The sequence below is a fragment of the Hirundo rustica genome, chromosome 6, assembly GCF_015227805.2.
Source record: "Hirundo rustica isolate bHirRus1 chromosome 6, bHirRus1.pri.v3, whole genome shotgun sequence".
Taxonomy (NCBI): Eukaryota; Metazoa; Chordata; class Aves; order Passeriformes; family Hirundinidae; genus Hirundo; species Hirundo rustica.
In genome coordinates this window covers 22261583-22277173 of record NC_053455.1, presented here as the reverse complement: position 1 = coordinate 22277173, position 15591 = coordinate 22261583, and the positions used below count along the sequence as shown (strand labels likewise).

Genomic DNA, 15591 nt, shown 5'->3' with positions numbered 1-15591 from the left:
TTCCCATCAATGGAATGCATTCTGTAATGCATTACTGGGACACAGATGCTGAATCTGATGAAATTTGAAGGTTTAGGACTAGGCTTGAGGATGTCTGACAAATTCAGCAGAGAAGAGAAAAGGGAACAAAGGCTAAGGATGATTAACAGGCAGTAAAGTTTCTATTGAGATGGCAACTGTCATTCATTCCATTCATGATATGTTCAGCTTTCAGCACTCACCTGTACAGGATGAGCAGAACCAGTGCCAGGAATCCACCTCCATATACCTTTCTAGCTGTAGTGCTGGGTGACAAGAACCCAGCACAGAACTTCAGTAGTGCATCCCAGGTGATTCCTAGGAGAAGGAAGAGGTAGGAGTCAGAAGAACAGAGCTGCTATGTTCACAGACTAGGCTGATGAAACTGTTCCAAAAAACCATGCCCATTTTTAAATTCATTTACCTTGGTAACCTTCAGAACCATAGAGATTGTTTTGTAACAGAAAAGGTTCTTTTTGTCCTACCTTTCCATCTGAATAAATGCAAAAGCGATCTGGTGCTAATGAAGTTGGTATAAAATCACAGGAAAAACCACCAAGGTCAAATTATAAACAGACATGACAGAAAAGTGTTGGGAGTAAACTAAGAGGGAAGTAACTTATAGACAAGCATATATAAGAAAAGTGAAATAGCTCTAAATTTAAATGCCCTAAGCACTAGCCATCTTCAGGGTGATAACAAAAACCAACCAACCAACCAGCCAATCAACCACCACCAAAACCCAAAATCAAACAGACTAACAAAAAATTGGACCTGCAAGCTCCTTTGTGGAAGACATTTTGAGTAAGTCAATGCTTTCAAGCACTTTGCACAAGCAAACAAAGCCTATAAAAATATTAAACTTTTTAGGCTGAAGAACATTCAGTTTAACAGAATATCACCTTTTCCGCTACCTTGTCTTCTCCAAGACTCTAGTATTTACCTGTCAACATACTGGAAAAAAGCATGGCAGGAAAGTAGTGGTGGAAGTAGAGAACTCGTCCCATCATAAAAAAAGGGAGGTAATGAAGGAGCCAGCCCAGTGTGATCTGCCCTCCAGCACGTAGCACAACTCTGGACAGCTCTGGAGCACAAAAAAACAGACTTCAGCAGAGAAAAACTCAGGTACAGTTCCTATTTGCAAACCTTAACACTAAGCAAACTCAACAGGAATAATCTTTGCAGGAAGTCATGTATTGGTCTGGAATTGCTTCAAGTCTCTGCACCATCCTAGCTGCATTCTTTACAAACATACAAGCACCCTTCAGGAGAACAGCTGTCAGAAAAGATATACAAAGACCTAAGTCTCAAGATGTGGCAGGAGGTTGCCCATGCTCTATGTTAAGACCAAATGTGCAGTTTCCCCAGATGTACATCAGACTAACCACGTGATTCTGGTTTCTGATGATTTTCATTGTCTCTGCAGTGAGAGCCATCCACATGATCACTTTGTCAGCCCTTCCTGGAAAGAAGTGGTGCCTAGCTTTCAGAGGCTGGGGAAGAGACTAAGAGCTCTGCTGTCTGTATACAGCTTAGCCAATAACTTATTGTATAATTGAGTAGTTTCCCATCACATTTTAGAACTGACTTCCCATGAGGAGATCTACAAAATGAAGCAACCATTGATGGAAACAGGAGTGCTGAGAGTATGACTAATTAAGGCTTGTGAAAAGCTCCAAAACCTTGGCAATGGACACAAAAAAGGATCATTTTACCTCTTGCATTTGTCAGCTGCTTTGCATAAATACCAAAAAAAGATTTCTTGTCTTAAAACACTCCGCAAACATGTACAGAGCACATGCAGAGCTTGATAGCAGGACATGAATTAAATGGCCTGTATCCCTTGCAGCCAGTGTAGGTAGCCATGCACTTTTTTTGTAGATCTGTGCTGTTCACTATTAAACTACAGCTATGAAGTTCCCACTCTTTTCCCTGTGGATGCTGCTTGATAATCCAAGCTCAATGGTTTCCCACCCTTGACACATGAAGTCCTGTCACTCACACACTTTTAAGGTTCCTGCAAAAGGCATTTATGAAAAGGAAGACTGACCTCACCTTTGAGTTCAGATGTCAGCTGGACACCTCTCTTCAGTGCCACTGCAGTGCAAACTGTTATCAGAAGATATAACCCAATAGTGACCAGATTTAGCCACCAAATCACCTACACAAGAGAAAAATACTTGGCACCTTATGCTGGACGTGTGCATGTGACATGCAAACATTAAGAGTCCAAAAGGAGAAGAAAAAGAATTGACAAAAGCAAGACTAAGCTAAAATTTGCCAAAGACATTGGCTTGGAATGTCTCACTCCAACTTACCGGGTTTCCAAGCAAATAAACCCGATAATCTGTCTCATTGACACCAGAAAAACGCAGTCCCTGAGGAAAGAGATCAGAAGGGAGAAAAACAGATATTCATCACTCCAGTTTGTATTTTGCAGTGTCTAAGGTGCGACAAATTCCCACCCATGCATCTAAGGTGCTACAAAAGAAAGCTGACAGCATCTTCAATGCAATTACAAGGTTTTGAGCTTCAAAAGGCACTGCAAAAGCACTTGAAAATACAAAGGAACATGGATTGATCAACATACCTGGTAGTTGATGGGCCAGTGCCAAGGTTTGGATGTAACTTCATTGTCCTTTGGTTTGAGGCCACTGTTTCCCTGCAGATAAATCAACAAAATTTATATGAGCAGGCAGTGATGCTGCAACGTCTGCTCAGAAATGTCCGTGTACACAAGTGTACATCAACACCTGTCCTGAGTGAAAGTTCCTTTTTGACCTAAACACATCATCTTCCACAGTGGTCACAATTAGGACTACGAATGTTCTAATACTACTGTGCAAGTGGAAATGGGTTTGGGGTAGCAAAAGAGGCAGTATTCTCTCATTTCCCTTCTTCAGCTTTTCTGTCACTGAGGACACATGTTGCGTAAGCAAGATCTTTTTTCATTAAGAGACTACTGTATGCGGTTTTCCTCCACTATTAAAAAAAGCCTCAAAGATTATTTCCATGGAAACTCATGCAGGTGGCTTCCTTACCTGAGACAGCATTATTGCTAATTGCCATGGAAACGGTGCACAAAAACACTTTACAAGTACTAACAGTAATGTGCTTGACTACTTTTTTCTCTTTAAAATCTGAGAAGAGCTTCACAAACGGTAGCAAAGAAAACCTTAGACTCCTTTCTCAAAATATTAACTTCCTATTCTTCAGAAGAAGGATTGAGGAGCTGGAAGCAGAAGGGCTGTGGCCAAGAGTACAAAGATCACAGGAAAAGACTGCAAGAGCAGTCCACCTTGCAAATATTAAATCTGCTCTTTTTAAAAAATATATATTCAGAGATAAAAAGGAAACCAGAAATCACAGCTCCTTAATGAACTTGAAAAAAATCAGAAGATTTCCATTTTCAATACAAACACTTACTGTTTTTTTAAGTGTCTGTTTAGCTAATTTTCCTGATTTTGACCACAGTAATATCCTCCTGCCTCACAAATACTAATTTTCCTCTCTAGCCTTACAGGAAGGTAGGGAAAACATTACATAACTAGGCTGTAGCTAAAGCACACCAACAGCAGAGCCAGGCATTAAGCCCAAGGCTTCCAAACTTGGACTTGGAAGATTTAGCTCCAAGACCATCCTTTTTTCTAAGTATAAATTCAAGTAGGTTGCTTGGGCATGCAAATTCTGCCCTAGCTTGCAGCCATAACCTAGATCTCTCAGAAAGTGCTATCTCTTCTTGAATGCAAGAGAGAGGAGGACGAAAATTATAATCTGTAATCAATGATATCCTACCCGGATCATAACCATGTGGGATTCCAGCAGAATTTCTGCAAAAGAAGGCTTCAAAACATCCAGGCTGATATTGGGCACTTAAAAAAAAAAAAAAAAAAAAAATTGGAAGTTTGTATGGTTTACTTTTATTTGCCTTTTTCATAATAAACTAAACTCTATCCTCCTACAACAAATCTGCTTTCAGAACTTTAAACACAATGGCTTCCAGTCAGAAGTATCCCCCAGTGAACTTTACAACTGTTGTACTTCTAAATTTCCTACTTTATTTCCAGGAGCAATAGAAATATATAAAAGTCCATGAAATAGATTTGTACTTCTGGCTGAAATTAGAGACATACTCTTCTTAGGTTGCTGTTTATCTGTAAATGAGCCATAAGTGTGGGAATGTTAAATGCATTACAACAGAAGAAGAAATTCTACCAAGTCAACAGCCCAGGATTTCTCTCTTTTAGTTTGCATACAGTTGCTCTCACAGTCCAATAACTCAGAACTCAGCCCAGTCACCTGAAATTCATGGGATAAAAATTGTGTTGGACAACCCCGGGCCAGATGAGCCTGTGAGACATATGTAACTCCTGGCTGAGGCTGCAAGGCCCACCTGTCACCACTGGCAAACTTGGATCTCTGTCACACACTACTTATTTCTTGATGGTACCACAAAGTCACCATTTACCACACCCCCAGTAGAAGAAGGAAAAAAATACAAAGGAACAGACTGGATCCAAACTTTTTTTTTAAAAATCATTGAAATATATACGACATACTCATATAAATGACGATTCTCAATTAAGCGATGTTAGAAATAACGGCCTATACTGGAGTGCTTCACACCTTTGTACGTACACAAGTGTAATGTGTACTTCACATTAAAATCTCAAAATCCTTTAAAAAGTCTTTATACTTCCACTACACTTCAAGTATTATCACCAGCTTCCAGTACAAACAGTGAAATAGAAAAGGGCTCTGCATCCCTGCACATGCTCAAGTTCAGCAAATTTGCATTTAAGCTGGGAAAGAACACATACATTTCAAATGCAGAATGCCAGTTACTGCTATCTGATAGCTCATCCCTTCTTTTAACAACAAGCCAAGATGCACTCTCAAATGAGAAGCAAATCAATTACTTACATTTAGGGTTAATATGATCTTCAAAGTTCCAGAGGGAATTGGGTGTCTCCTTCAGGTATGGTGTGCAGGTGACTTCTACTTGTTCCCAGCCCCTGAGGAACAGCAGAACAGCTCACCACCACCCCACAGGAATACTCAATATTTCCATTTTGTATTTACTTTTTCCCCATTGAGCTTTATAATTCTCTGTAATGCTTCAGCAGTTGCATTCTTACGTGCCGTAAGAACCATGTAGAAACCAAAACAGATCTGCAAGGCACCTGACATCAGTTCTACGGTTCACATTGACAAACGTGACCCACATTTCTCATTTCTCATCTAAAAAGCCCTGGGTGGATATGTGGGATTTTTGAAAATTATGCACCTTACCAACTAGAAACTACTTCCAATTCAACCCTTATAGTCCAACCCTAAGAAAATCACCATCATCAATTTAAGTCAATCCATATCTACAAGAACTGTATTACAGAAACAAAACAGTTACCTCAGAGGATACTAGTAACTGTTCTTTAATCTGTCACCCTATGTCTAGCAGGTAACATCAAAGATTTTGGTAGAAAGTGCATCCAATCTGGCAGTAATATGACATTAATAGGGAATTTTCTATCAATCACCACTTAGCAAATTTCACTAATTAAGTAGTCCATTAAATAATTACCACTAAATTCTCTGAAGGACAGTGATTACTACCTATTAAATAAAAAAAAAAAAATCCAATATATACTCTAACCATCCTTATTTGAAGTTAACAAGTATTTTTCTTCCCCTCAGCTGTTTCTATCATCAATATTTTGTCACAATAACTTCAATTCACGTAATAAATTTTTAGAGGGGAAAAAAAAAAACCAATTCACAGTGTTTTTTGAATGCTCTTGATGGAGATTGGCTTTTTCTTTTTAACTGAACACATTATGTATACATAAGTCCAGTTTTATGGTGACATCTAAGTGTCTAAGTGGCATTTGCACTCCTGGCCAGGCAGTTGCCAGAGGCACCTGCCAGCTCAATAACTCAGCATCCACAGGATTCCTTAGAATCTGGTTTTACCACAACACAGTGAAGGGAAACCTAGAGCAGCAGAAAGGGAGGCTGCTCTGGAAACAGCAGCAACATGAGTGCACAGCCTCTGCCTCAGGATCCATGTCAGCATCCCACATGGTGCAGCTTTACAGACAGGGCAGCTTGCTTGGCATCAGCCTGGATGTCTCTGCATACACCTCATCTGAATGATGAAGATGTATAATTCAAGGACATATAAAATCCTGACCCCTGCTAATAGCAGCTTTTAACCACTGCCTCGCTTCAGATGCTGCATGCAAAAATGGCAAAGGTCTTCTAATCACAAGGTAAATTAATACCAACAGAAAGCAGTGTTGAAGATTGTGGTACAGAACAGCACGAACTGCCCCAGTTCTCAGTGATGTCTGCAAACCCCAAGGATAAATAACACGTTAAATAACACATCTGTCATCCCCTCTTGGCTTTATCAGATGACAAGATCTATGTCCATGCCACTGTTGAATCTCTTATTAAGGGATATTATTTTTCAGAGCCCTATGCCTTCACTGTAACAGACTGCATAATCCTAACCCAGATCTCCCCCTCTGGTCATATTTTTAGCACCTGCTAGTTACATCTTCATTCTTTCAAAGAAACGGAAGAAATGTAGTTATTGCTTAGTCTAAAAGTACCATTGAGTAAAGGAACATGTCAGCTCAAGGCCCTGCAGGGGTGGATGGGGATTACAAACTGTTTACCATTTGGGCAGAGTCTTTCCAGAAGATCCCAGCAGACACCCTGTGGCCACATGGGTTAGCCGGACCTGGCTCCGCAGGACTTTGATGAGCTTCCCACTCTTTCTGCCCACCACTTCAATCCGCCAGAAGTCATTGGAGTCTCCTGTTCCATTCTATCACGCAAACATACCATTAGAGAAAAAAAAAAAATTACAGAAACAGAGAAAAGAAACTAAAGAATGCCCAAACTAGAAGACACACAGAACTGAAGCACTGCAAATAGGAAATGCTGAAACTTCACTGGGTGCAAAGCTAAAAAAACTAGCTCAGACCAGCCTCACTCACACTTCACCGAAGAGATTCCCCATCAGGAAGACATCATTCTAGACATAAGAAACCACTTGCAAATATATCTCAATCCTGCCAACCTTAATTTTGTTTGCTTTCAATTTATTCTTGACTGTAGCTCAGAGTTAGAGCATAAACAGCGGCAACTTGGCTGCTTCACAAAAGGGGTTTAGGCGACAGATCTTTGCATTTAGAAGTTTAGCTCTCAAAGCATATTTCATCCTTGTGATTCAAAATTCTGTCATCATTCTGTCAAAAAAACAATTGTCTATGTGACAAGGCCAAACACATAAAATAATACTTGTCAGAGCAACTTCAAGGTTGCTCAGTTTGTCATTTCTGGAGTTGAATGCTGCCAAAGCTAGACTGACAGTAAAAGTTTAACTTATTTTTTTTATCTGTGTTCACATTAAATAGACCTTAAATATGAGATAAGGCATTTCATACTACATCAGTTTTTTTCCTTGAGGATGGCAGATGTCCATCCATCATCCTGGCTAACAAACTAAAAAAGCAACAATAAATTCCCTTGGCATGATATGAACTCTTCCCAAAAGAAGCACCTTTTTTTTTTTTTATCTTGCCTTCACTTACTATTCCATAGCCAGTGACCTGAAAATGCTTCCTTGTCAGGGGAGCCTCATGCTGGTGACTGTGCAGATTTCTAGAAGTTCTGAAATGAAATTAAAAGTCAAACCTTTGAACCCTGTCAATTTGTGATAAAAACATTGGTTTGAGCCATTCAGAGATCTGCCAGTACTCTAACCATTGAATTCCAGCTGAGGGCACAGCAGGATTCAGCCTTAAAGGGATGGGGGACATGGACTGAAACTGTCACTTCCCAGCATGTGACTTTGAGCTTATGCCACACTGGGCAGTGACAGAAAAGGATGACAGCATGAATAAATCCAACCCTCAAACTACAATCTACCACAACTAAAAGGAAAAGAGATTTGTTTTGGTTTGCTCTGTTTTGTTGGTTTTTTTTTTTTTAATTAACAGTAAAAGCGGGACAAAGAGACCTGTCTTGTAAGAAGAAAAGCAAGACCCTGACCTTCAGTGACTGTCAGTTTTGCTTTTGCGGGGAAAGATTGTAACATTTAGGGGGGAAATCAGTGGCCACCATTTAGGACCAGCACAGCGCAGACAAACAGCCTCTCACTCTGGCAGGGTCTGCCAACTGAGGCAACCAGAGAAACCTGGCCATGGCCCATCGGTCCTTGCCAAAGGCACCGGGACAGCGCCCAGCGTGCTGCCATCGGCTGCATCAGCATGGACACGGCTGTCCCGCAGGATGCGCCACAGGCCGGATCCCTCCCCAGCACCGCCGAGCCGCTCCGAGCCAGAGAGCTCATCAGGACTTACACCGTTTTGCCTAATCAACATTTTATCATCCTCATTACCATGTATTAGATAGTAAACTCCCAAATTCAAAATTTAAAAAAGTAAGTCTTATCATCATTTTGGAAACCCAAGCAATGATTTGTGCATACACCACACTGAATACAATACAACATGATTTCCTCATAAGTTTAGAGGCTGTGTTAAGAAACCAAAGCTGTGAAAGCACAGAGCATTTTGGTACAGTGACATTAGACTAAACAAAGACAAAATATCAAGTCACTACGGTTCCTCTGCTTCCTCTTAGGTATCTCCCCCGCAGAAAAGGAAGGGATCAGCTTCCATTTTCATTCAAAGTGTTTAACTGCTATGATCTCAGTGCTGTTGAGAATTTCAGTGGGTGGATTCTGCCTATGAACATAGGAACAGGATACTTGCAGTACACTGACAAAAAAACTCTGTATTCTATTTGTCTAGAAAATTCAGCATGGAGACAGGCAACACAATGAGGGGTTTGAAACTGCTTCTCTAGAAGAGTTACCCTGATTATTGCACCTCACACAAATGAACAAATCTCCCTGCGGATGAGATACATAGTTCTAATGAAGTTGTGATCTCTTAAAAGTTTCTCATTCAACAGACACTTTTCAAAATGTAAACCACAGAAGAAAAACTCTACAAACCTCTCAGTGGAAATTCAGATATACAGATACCTCTGCCACACAGCCTGCTTGTGCTTGTCTAAGCACAGTCTCCAGCAGGACAAGTCTCCCACCAATGCTGGTCAATCACACAATCTCTCTGAATCCCGGAAATCATCCTTACTCTTTATGTTCCAGACGAATAATGTCTCCATGCCTCACAAACTCCACAGGGCTTGAGGGGTCAGACAGATCTGCTGAAGGAAGATGATCTAATCATATCACTTACAAACTTACCAGGGTCTTAGAAAGTTTCTTGTTGATGCTCATGCCTCAAGCAGATAATAAAGCAAACAAAGTTGAGCTGACTCTAAGCCTGGTGTAAAACACTGTTCTAGACTCTAACCCTGAGAGTTACCCCAAAGAATGTGAACTATAAATGACACTTGCAACACTGATTATAATTTTTCTTATATATCTACGTTATTTACATTTTTTGCTGTTAAACACATGCAGCAGGTAAAAAAAGGAAACTGCCAGACCAAGCATGCCTCAGATACATACACTATACAATGTAAACCAACAGCCTTCTGTACAAACCACAGATCATTGCATTCAGTACTCTTATCTTCTCCCAAGCAATCAGACAAAAATCTGTCACACACAATGCACCAGACTGTAACAGGACCCAGCTTTCCCAAGACTCTTGGCAACAATAACAGATTGCAAAAAATATTAACTCAGTTCAGACGAACTTCCTCTCTGCTGTAATTTGCAGCCCTACACAGCCGAAAAATTGTCAATGCAACCTTCAGCTAAGAAAAACTTATTTACTTCAGCTGTACAATCTGAAGAACAACCAAAAACACAGTAGACACACACAGTGTAAATCAACATGGAGACAGCTTCCCCTTCTTCTTCCTCCTCTCCCCCTCATATCCATGAAGGTTATTCTGCCCTGGAAAGAACTCGGAATATTTATGTGAAAAACAGAAGCAACAGTTATAAAAGCACTTCACAAGTATTTGTTACCTGTATCTGAATCATGTTTCTTTATGATCCACAGGTTATTCAAATCTTTATGTAAGTAGGCAGTGACCTGAAATGACAAGATTAATTATTTTACCTAACAAGAGAAAGGTTTTTGACAGCAGTCACACATTCACCAGCAAATCAAAGCCCCAAATGAATGCACCAACCACACAGAAATCCTGGGGTTTACCTTTATGACAGTGCCTTCTAGGAAACCAGTTATGGGCTGCTTCTTAACCCTCTTAGCCAGTGTATAACCCCCACTCAGAAACACCACACTTCATGGCAGTTCACATGCACCACCAGCCTCTAAACACAGTCTGACCTCCTCTCACCCTGTTTCAGAGGCTCCTTCTACAACAACAGGATATCCAAACCAGAACCCTTGAATAATCACTGACCACTATCCAAAGCAGGAGATAGAAGCAGGACTGGCTTTACAGACAGTAGAGATTTATGACAACCGGATGACTGTGACAACCATAATATCTGCCAAAAGATCCAGGCAAGGTAAGGATTCAGGGATCCCCCATTAGAGCCACACATGCTACACCGCTAACCCTTGCCAGCCTGCTCAACCTCAAACAGAGTAACTGCATCTACTGCCACCATGGACACAAAAGACCATCTTAGTGCAGGCTGCTGCTCCCCAGAGCACATGGAGCTGTACTCCCTTTGCCCACCCTCCTCTTACAGAGCAGCAAGCCGTGCCCTGTGCGACCCTAGCCCAGTGCCCCACTCGTGCCTCTCTCTTGGGTGGGAGCAGATGGCCCAGTGGGTGGGTGAGACAGCACGGAGTGTCTGATGACGGGGAAAAAGGGAGAGCTAGAGGTAGAACCTCATACCCTGAGGTCAAGCCATCAGGAGAGGAGGGGAAAGTGGAAGCAGAGAGATGACTTTTTCCTTCCTAAATCTCCTCCAAGTTCTAAACTCCCTTCCCCTCTCCAGAGCCCTGAAACAACCCTAGAATCCTACTGTTGTCCTACCACCAGGGCAGGGAGCAGAGGGGGGAAAAATCTCCACCCTTTCCCAGTTTCCACAAGAAACTCCCATTAGTGTCCTCTCCAAATTGCCTTTCCCTGCTTTTAGTGTCATAAAGCATGATCTGCACTCCAATTTTGCCTATGCTTGTGGCAGTTTAGCGTGACATCTCCATACACAATAATAAACATTAGTGTCATGCCAGACTATTAGAAATTCTGATTGTGACAAGCAGCAGGAATAAAAAGATTGAGACAAAGCTGTCACTTCTGAAAACTTCCTCCTAGCCACAGAGACAGCAGGGAGTTAAAAACCAAACACTTGTGTTTCTCTGACAACTTTCTTTCAAGGATCTCAGAGCAATTTTTAGACACCAATAATCAAACTGCAGAATACATCTTGGTAGAAGTGCAGAAGCAACAAAAATTTGTGAATCTTGATGATAATGAACAAGAATAAGAAATCCACTCAATGTTTGCACTTCTTAATTAGAGATAGTTACATGATTTCTCATTTCTACGTTTGCTTATGGTTTAATCATTTAATGAGAAGCCCTTAGTTCAGATGGTTTCCATATGGGTACATTAGTGTACAAATGTACAGTATCTAATTTAATGAGCAAAGCATTACAAATTCTTTGGTTGACAGATGAAGGAAGCAAGGCACAAAGGAGAGGAATTCATGTAAGGTCACAGAGGCCAGTGGCTGGAGTACAACTAATATACAGCAGTTCCACTCCCTTGCTTTTAATATACAGCCAGAAAACCTGTAAGATAATGTACTTGTTTTAAACAAAGTTTTACGACTTTCCTTGAGGTAACTTTCACTACAGAAGACTATTCTGAAGTCCTCTTGGACTCCATTTATAGATGGTGGTCTTGCAAAGCCTTGTTACTCTAAGTCATCCCCCTGGTGCAGTGTGCTAGGCTCTCTTCAAGCCTCCTTTTTAGTCAGAGTTCCAAGCCATGTGCACAGCTGTGGCACTAAGGTAACTCCTACCAGTTTGGCCCCTAATGCTAAATGCAAAGAGAGGAAGTCAGTGGTTGTAGTAACAGGCAATACTACCACAGCACACCAACCTGCTGCTGGCGAGCCCCAATGCCCTCTGGATAGAGGTGCCAGTGGGAGTGAAGGTATCCCCCTGCCATCCGAAGGTTCTTCATTGTCACCACAGACCCATATGCCAAATCTGCATGAGAAAGCAAGAGGAAAAAAGACATAAGGCAGTTCTCCTGTATCTCCCCCAGTTAGTCTACAGTGCTCAATCAGGCATGCACTCTCCATTGGTTTGATGGAAGTTTGTTTCCTGTTTGACACATTACTCCACAGGGCCCATTGCAAGCTTATCTCCCATCCCTAACAAGGATTCCGTGAAACTGCCATATAACATTTGGCTGAAACACTTAAAACGCTCCAAAAAGTTTTAACATAAACAGACATGCTAAGACATTCCTTTGTTTGTAATTTCATCATGAGAGTTTTGACATAGCTTTCCCTAAGGGTATACAGTCAAATTAAAACACTGCTGACCCCTACAGCAATTCAAGACGGAAGGAAGGCAAGCTCTGCTATTGGATAGTAGAGGTGATACACTGGCTTAAGACATCTTTCCTCCTAGCCCCTCAATCCAAGTGAGAGAACTTAGCCTTGGAGAACAGACCTAATGCTCCCCCACTGACAGCTTTAGAGCACAGAACAGCCAGGAAAAAAGCTAAAGTAATCAGAAAGCTAAACCATTTTAAAGGCTCAGTAGTCCCTAGACAATCTGAGGATTAGGGAATAAGCACAGGGCCTTCTTTTTGCTAAATTCAGATGCATTCTGAATACAACACAGCTGGATGAGCGGCACACTGTGTCACAAAAGTTGATAGCTTCCATATACGCATATTTTGGAAACAAATCCCACATCTGAATACCTACAGATCTAAGGTGAACAGGAAAAACACCTTTCTGTTGTCTCAAGCAATATAGAACCAAAGAATAAGATGCATGCTCACAAGTCAAACCCCCTCAAAATGGCATCTTTCCCTCTAGATGGAATATGGTGAAACAGCTAGTGACCATGCAATGAACATGGTGGCATTTTCAGCCTTTTTCTTTCTGTCAATACCTACAGCTGCACAGAGGAAGAGCATGGATCTGGCCTTGACCATGGAAGGCATAATTCCCACTGCCCTGCAGTGAGTCATGGGGACACCATTTTTATTTAAGTTCTCATGCACACTGTCATTCAGGATGCTTTATTCATTCAGCCACTCACGTTCTGGAACAGAGACATTATGAAGATTGTTCCCAATCAGCTGGGATTGAAATGCTGAACTGAAGAAACCATCCCCAGGACCACTACAAAAGAGAGTAAAGAATATGAGTTTGAAGTCTCACTGAACAGCATACAAACCTCCGTCATGCATTACCAAGTTGTTTTTACAGAAGAAAAATTATAAAACCAGACTGGGTATCTGAAGAAGAGTGGGTGCAGTTCCATTAAGAGGCACACTTCTCTAATGCTGTGAATCACAGCAGATAGAGAAAGACTTCCAGGAAATTGTCCAGAGCTGCAAGGGCTTGAGGTCACAAAAATGTACATGGTACCACTGCACAAAGCATCAGAACTGTCTTTGGGGGTGTTCTTACAACAAATAAACTGACCCGCTGTCAGGAGAGATACAACAAAGACGTTCTCTGTGGCTCCTGTAGTCTTACTTCTGCTAAGAAGTTAGTGGTAAAACCAGTCAACTTTAACTGAAAAATAACAGATCTACTTTTCTATTCTTTTTCTACAGTGAAATGTTTATTCACCTCATTTTGTAATGTTGAACACGGAAAACATTACTTGGCCATTTTACTAGCTCTTTCCTTGGAAAAAGCATCCCTTGGTTGCAAGCACTCAGGAAAGAGCCCTCCTTTCAGGCACAGGCTCTTTTAATCAAAGCCGTTTTTCAGGAGTACAATGACTTTTTTTTAATTACAAAAAGACAAAGAATGGAGTTGAGACATTTTCAGGTCCCAGAAAGAGAAGAGGAAAAAAAAATGAGACAGGAAGTTTGGTTAGGTTACTTGCTTGGCATTTCAGAAAGTCTCAAGCTCAAATTCAATTTCACTGCCAGCCTGGCCAGAGAGTTGGGGAAGGGAATTAAACAAAGACACAGCTTGGGGCTGTGCTTCTGACACTGAAAAGTGAAGTACTGTATAACCAATAGCCTCTAATTCAAAGCAAAGACAAGTAATTCTTCTGGAGAAAACATTGTGAAATACCTTCTATTCAACACTGCAAAATGAACAGCGAACATGGCCGTGTAGAGGGCAAGAGGGAGCACGATGAGGCAGAGTACACGAGCCAGTAAATGCTTCCCAAACATGACCTGTAACAAACACAATCTGGATCAAACAGTGCAGGAACAACTTCACTCCTTACTTCACAAGACCCCGAGCAGCAGTCCTAGAGCTGGAGCTTGCTGTGCAAGAAAGCTCACCAGGCTGAAAAATCACCTCAGAAAGGCCCAGAGCGAGGTAAAAGCCGAGGCAGACCTTGCACTGTATCTCCAAAAGCTGGAGTTGTGTTAACTCAAAATTTTAGGGTCATGGGAAAAAAGACAAAAACAGGCAATAGGAGGGTTAAGGGTTCCAAAGTGCTGAGCATCCCTAACTTTGGAAAAAGAGCTTGGGCAGCCCCCATTGAAAATACTTTTGAGAGCAAGGACCTTAACTTGTTTATCAGTGGTACACATCTTGACCCCAAATCCCAGCAAAGAGATGGTTTCCAAAATAGTAACTACCAAAGCTAAGCAAGAGGGAAAACGAAAATTTGTTCCCCCAATTAAGTCTATGCAAATGTCAATGTAACCACGACATCTTGGGGATCCAGATATGCTTCACTTATAGAAATCACCTTGCTTAGCAAGGATGCTCTCACACTGCAACTTCTAGTGCTGCTCAGCCAGAACCTACAGAAAAGTCAGCAGCAAAACCTGTTCTTCAGATGTCCCAAAATGAAAGCAAAATATTTTATTTCAACCAACTGAAAAGGTGGTTTGCAAACATATGCCAAAGAAGCTATTACATTTTCACATCCTACTGACACTGCTGGTAGTAGAGTAAATAATGTAAAATAGAGGGTGGATAATAAATAGCTGTGGAAGAAGAAAAAAATTAACCAGCAAAAACTGCTTGCTAAATGCCCACACTAACTTCAAAGTGGATGAAAGCAGATGCACTTGCTGTTCTCCATATTTTTTAACATGGCACCTATCATATAATCATTAAGCTAATCATTCTCCATCCCTTAGTACCCAAAGCAATTAATTCAAAAGGAATGGAAAAAGCTGAACACATTGCAAAATTCATTGAAGTCAACAAAGGAAAGAGCTGTTCAGTTCAAGTACTTTAGCAAAACACATAATAACCACTGGACATTTACAAAAATGCTGATTGACGGTACATAACCAAATACAGGCAGTGGAGAGGCACATGAACTAACCTCCAGTTCCCTACTTAGAAAAGCCTCAATATGCTTCAATTTTCATGAAATGGTTTTCTTTAACTAAAGACTTCAATGCAAAGTTTAAAAAAAA

General features: G+C 41.1%; 1 protein-coding gene across 1 annotated transcript in view; it reads right to left on the bottom strand.

The window, feature by feature from the left end:
• Positions 1-15591, bottom strand: part of POMT2 (protein O-mannosyltransferase 2) — a 28365-nt gene that overhangs the window by 5862 nt on the left and 6912 nt on the right. Inside the window, exons 7-20 of the mRNA XM_040066566.1 lie at positions 14276-14382; positions 13281-13363; positions 12100-12209; positions 10040-10106; positions 9192-9264; positions 7620-7698; positions 6699-6850; positions 4942-5033; positions 3814-3890; positions 2609-2680; positions 2337-2396; positions 2074-2179; positions 962-1102; positions 222-336 (exon numbers count right to left, since the gene is read on the bottom strand). Coding sequence (XP_039922500.1) covers positions 222-336; positions 962-1102; positions 2074-2179; positions 2337-2396; positions 2609-2680; positions 3814-3890; positions 4942-5033; positions 6699-6850; positions 7620-7698; positions 9192-9264; positions 10040-10106; positions 12100-12209; positions 13281-13363; positions 14276-14382 — 1334 coding nt within the window. The remainder of the gene's footprint in view (positions 1-221; positions 337-961; positions 1103-2073; positions 2180-2336; positions 2397-2608; positions 2681-3813; positions 3891-4941; positions 5034-6698; positions 6851-7619; positions 7699-9191; positions 9265-10039; positions 10107-12099; positions 12210-13280; positions 13364-14275; positions 14383-15591) is intronic.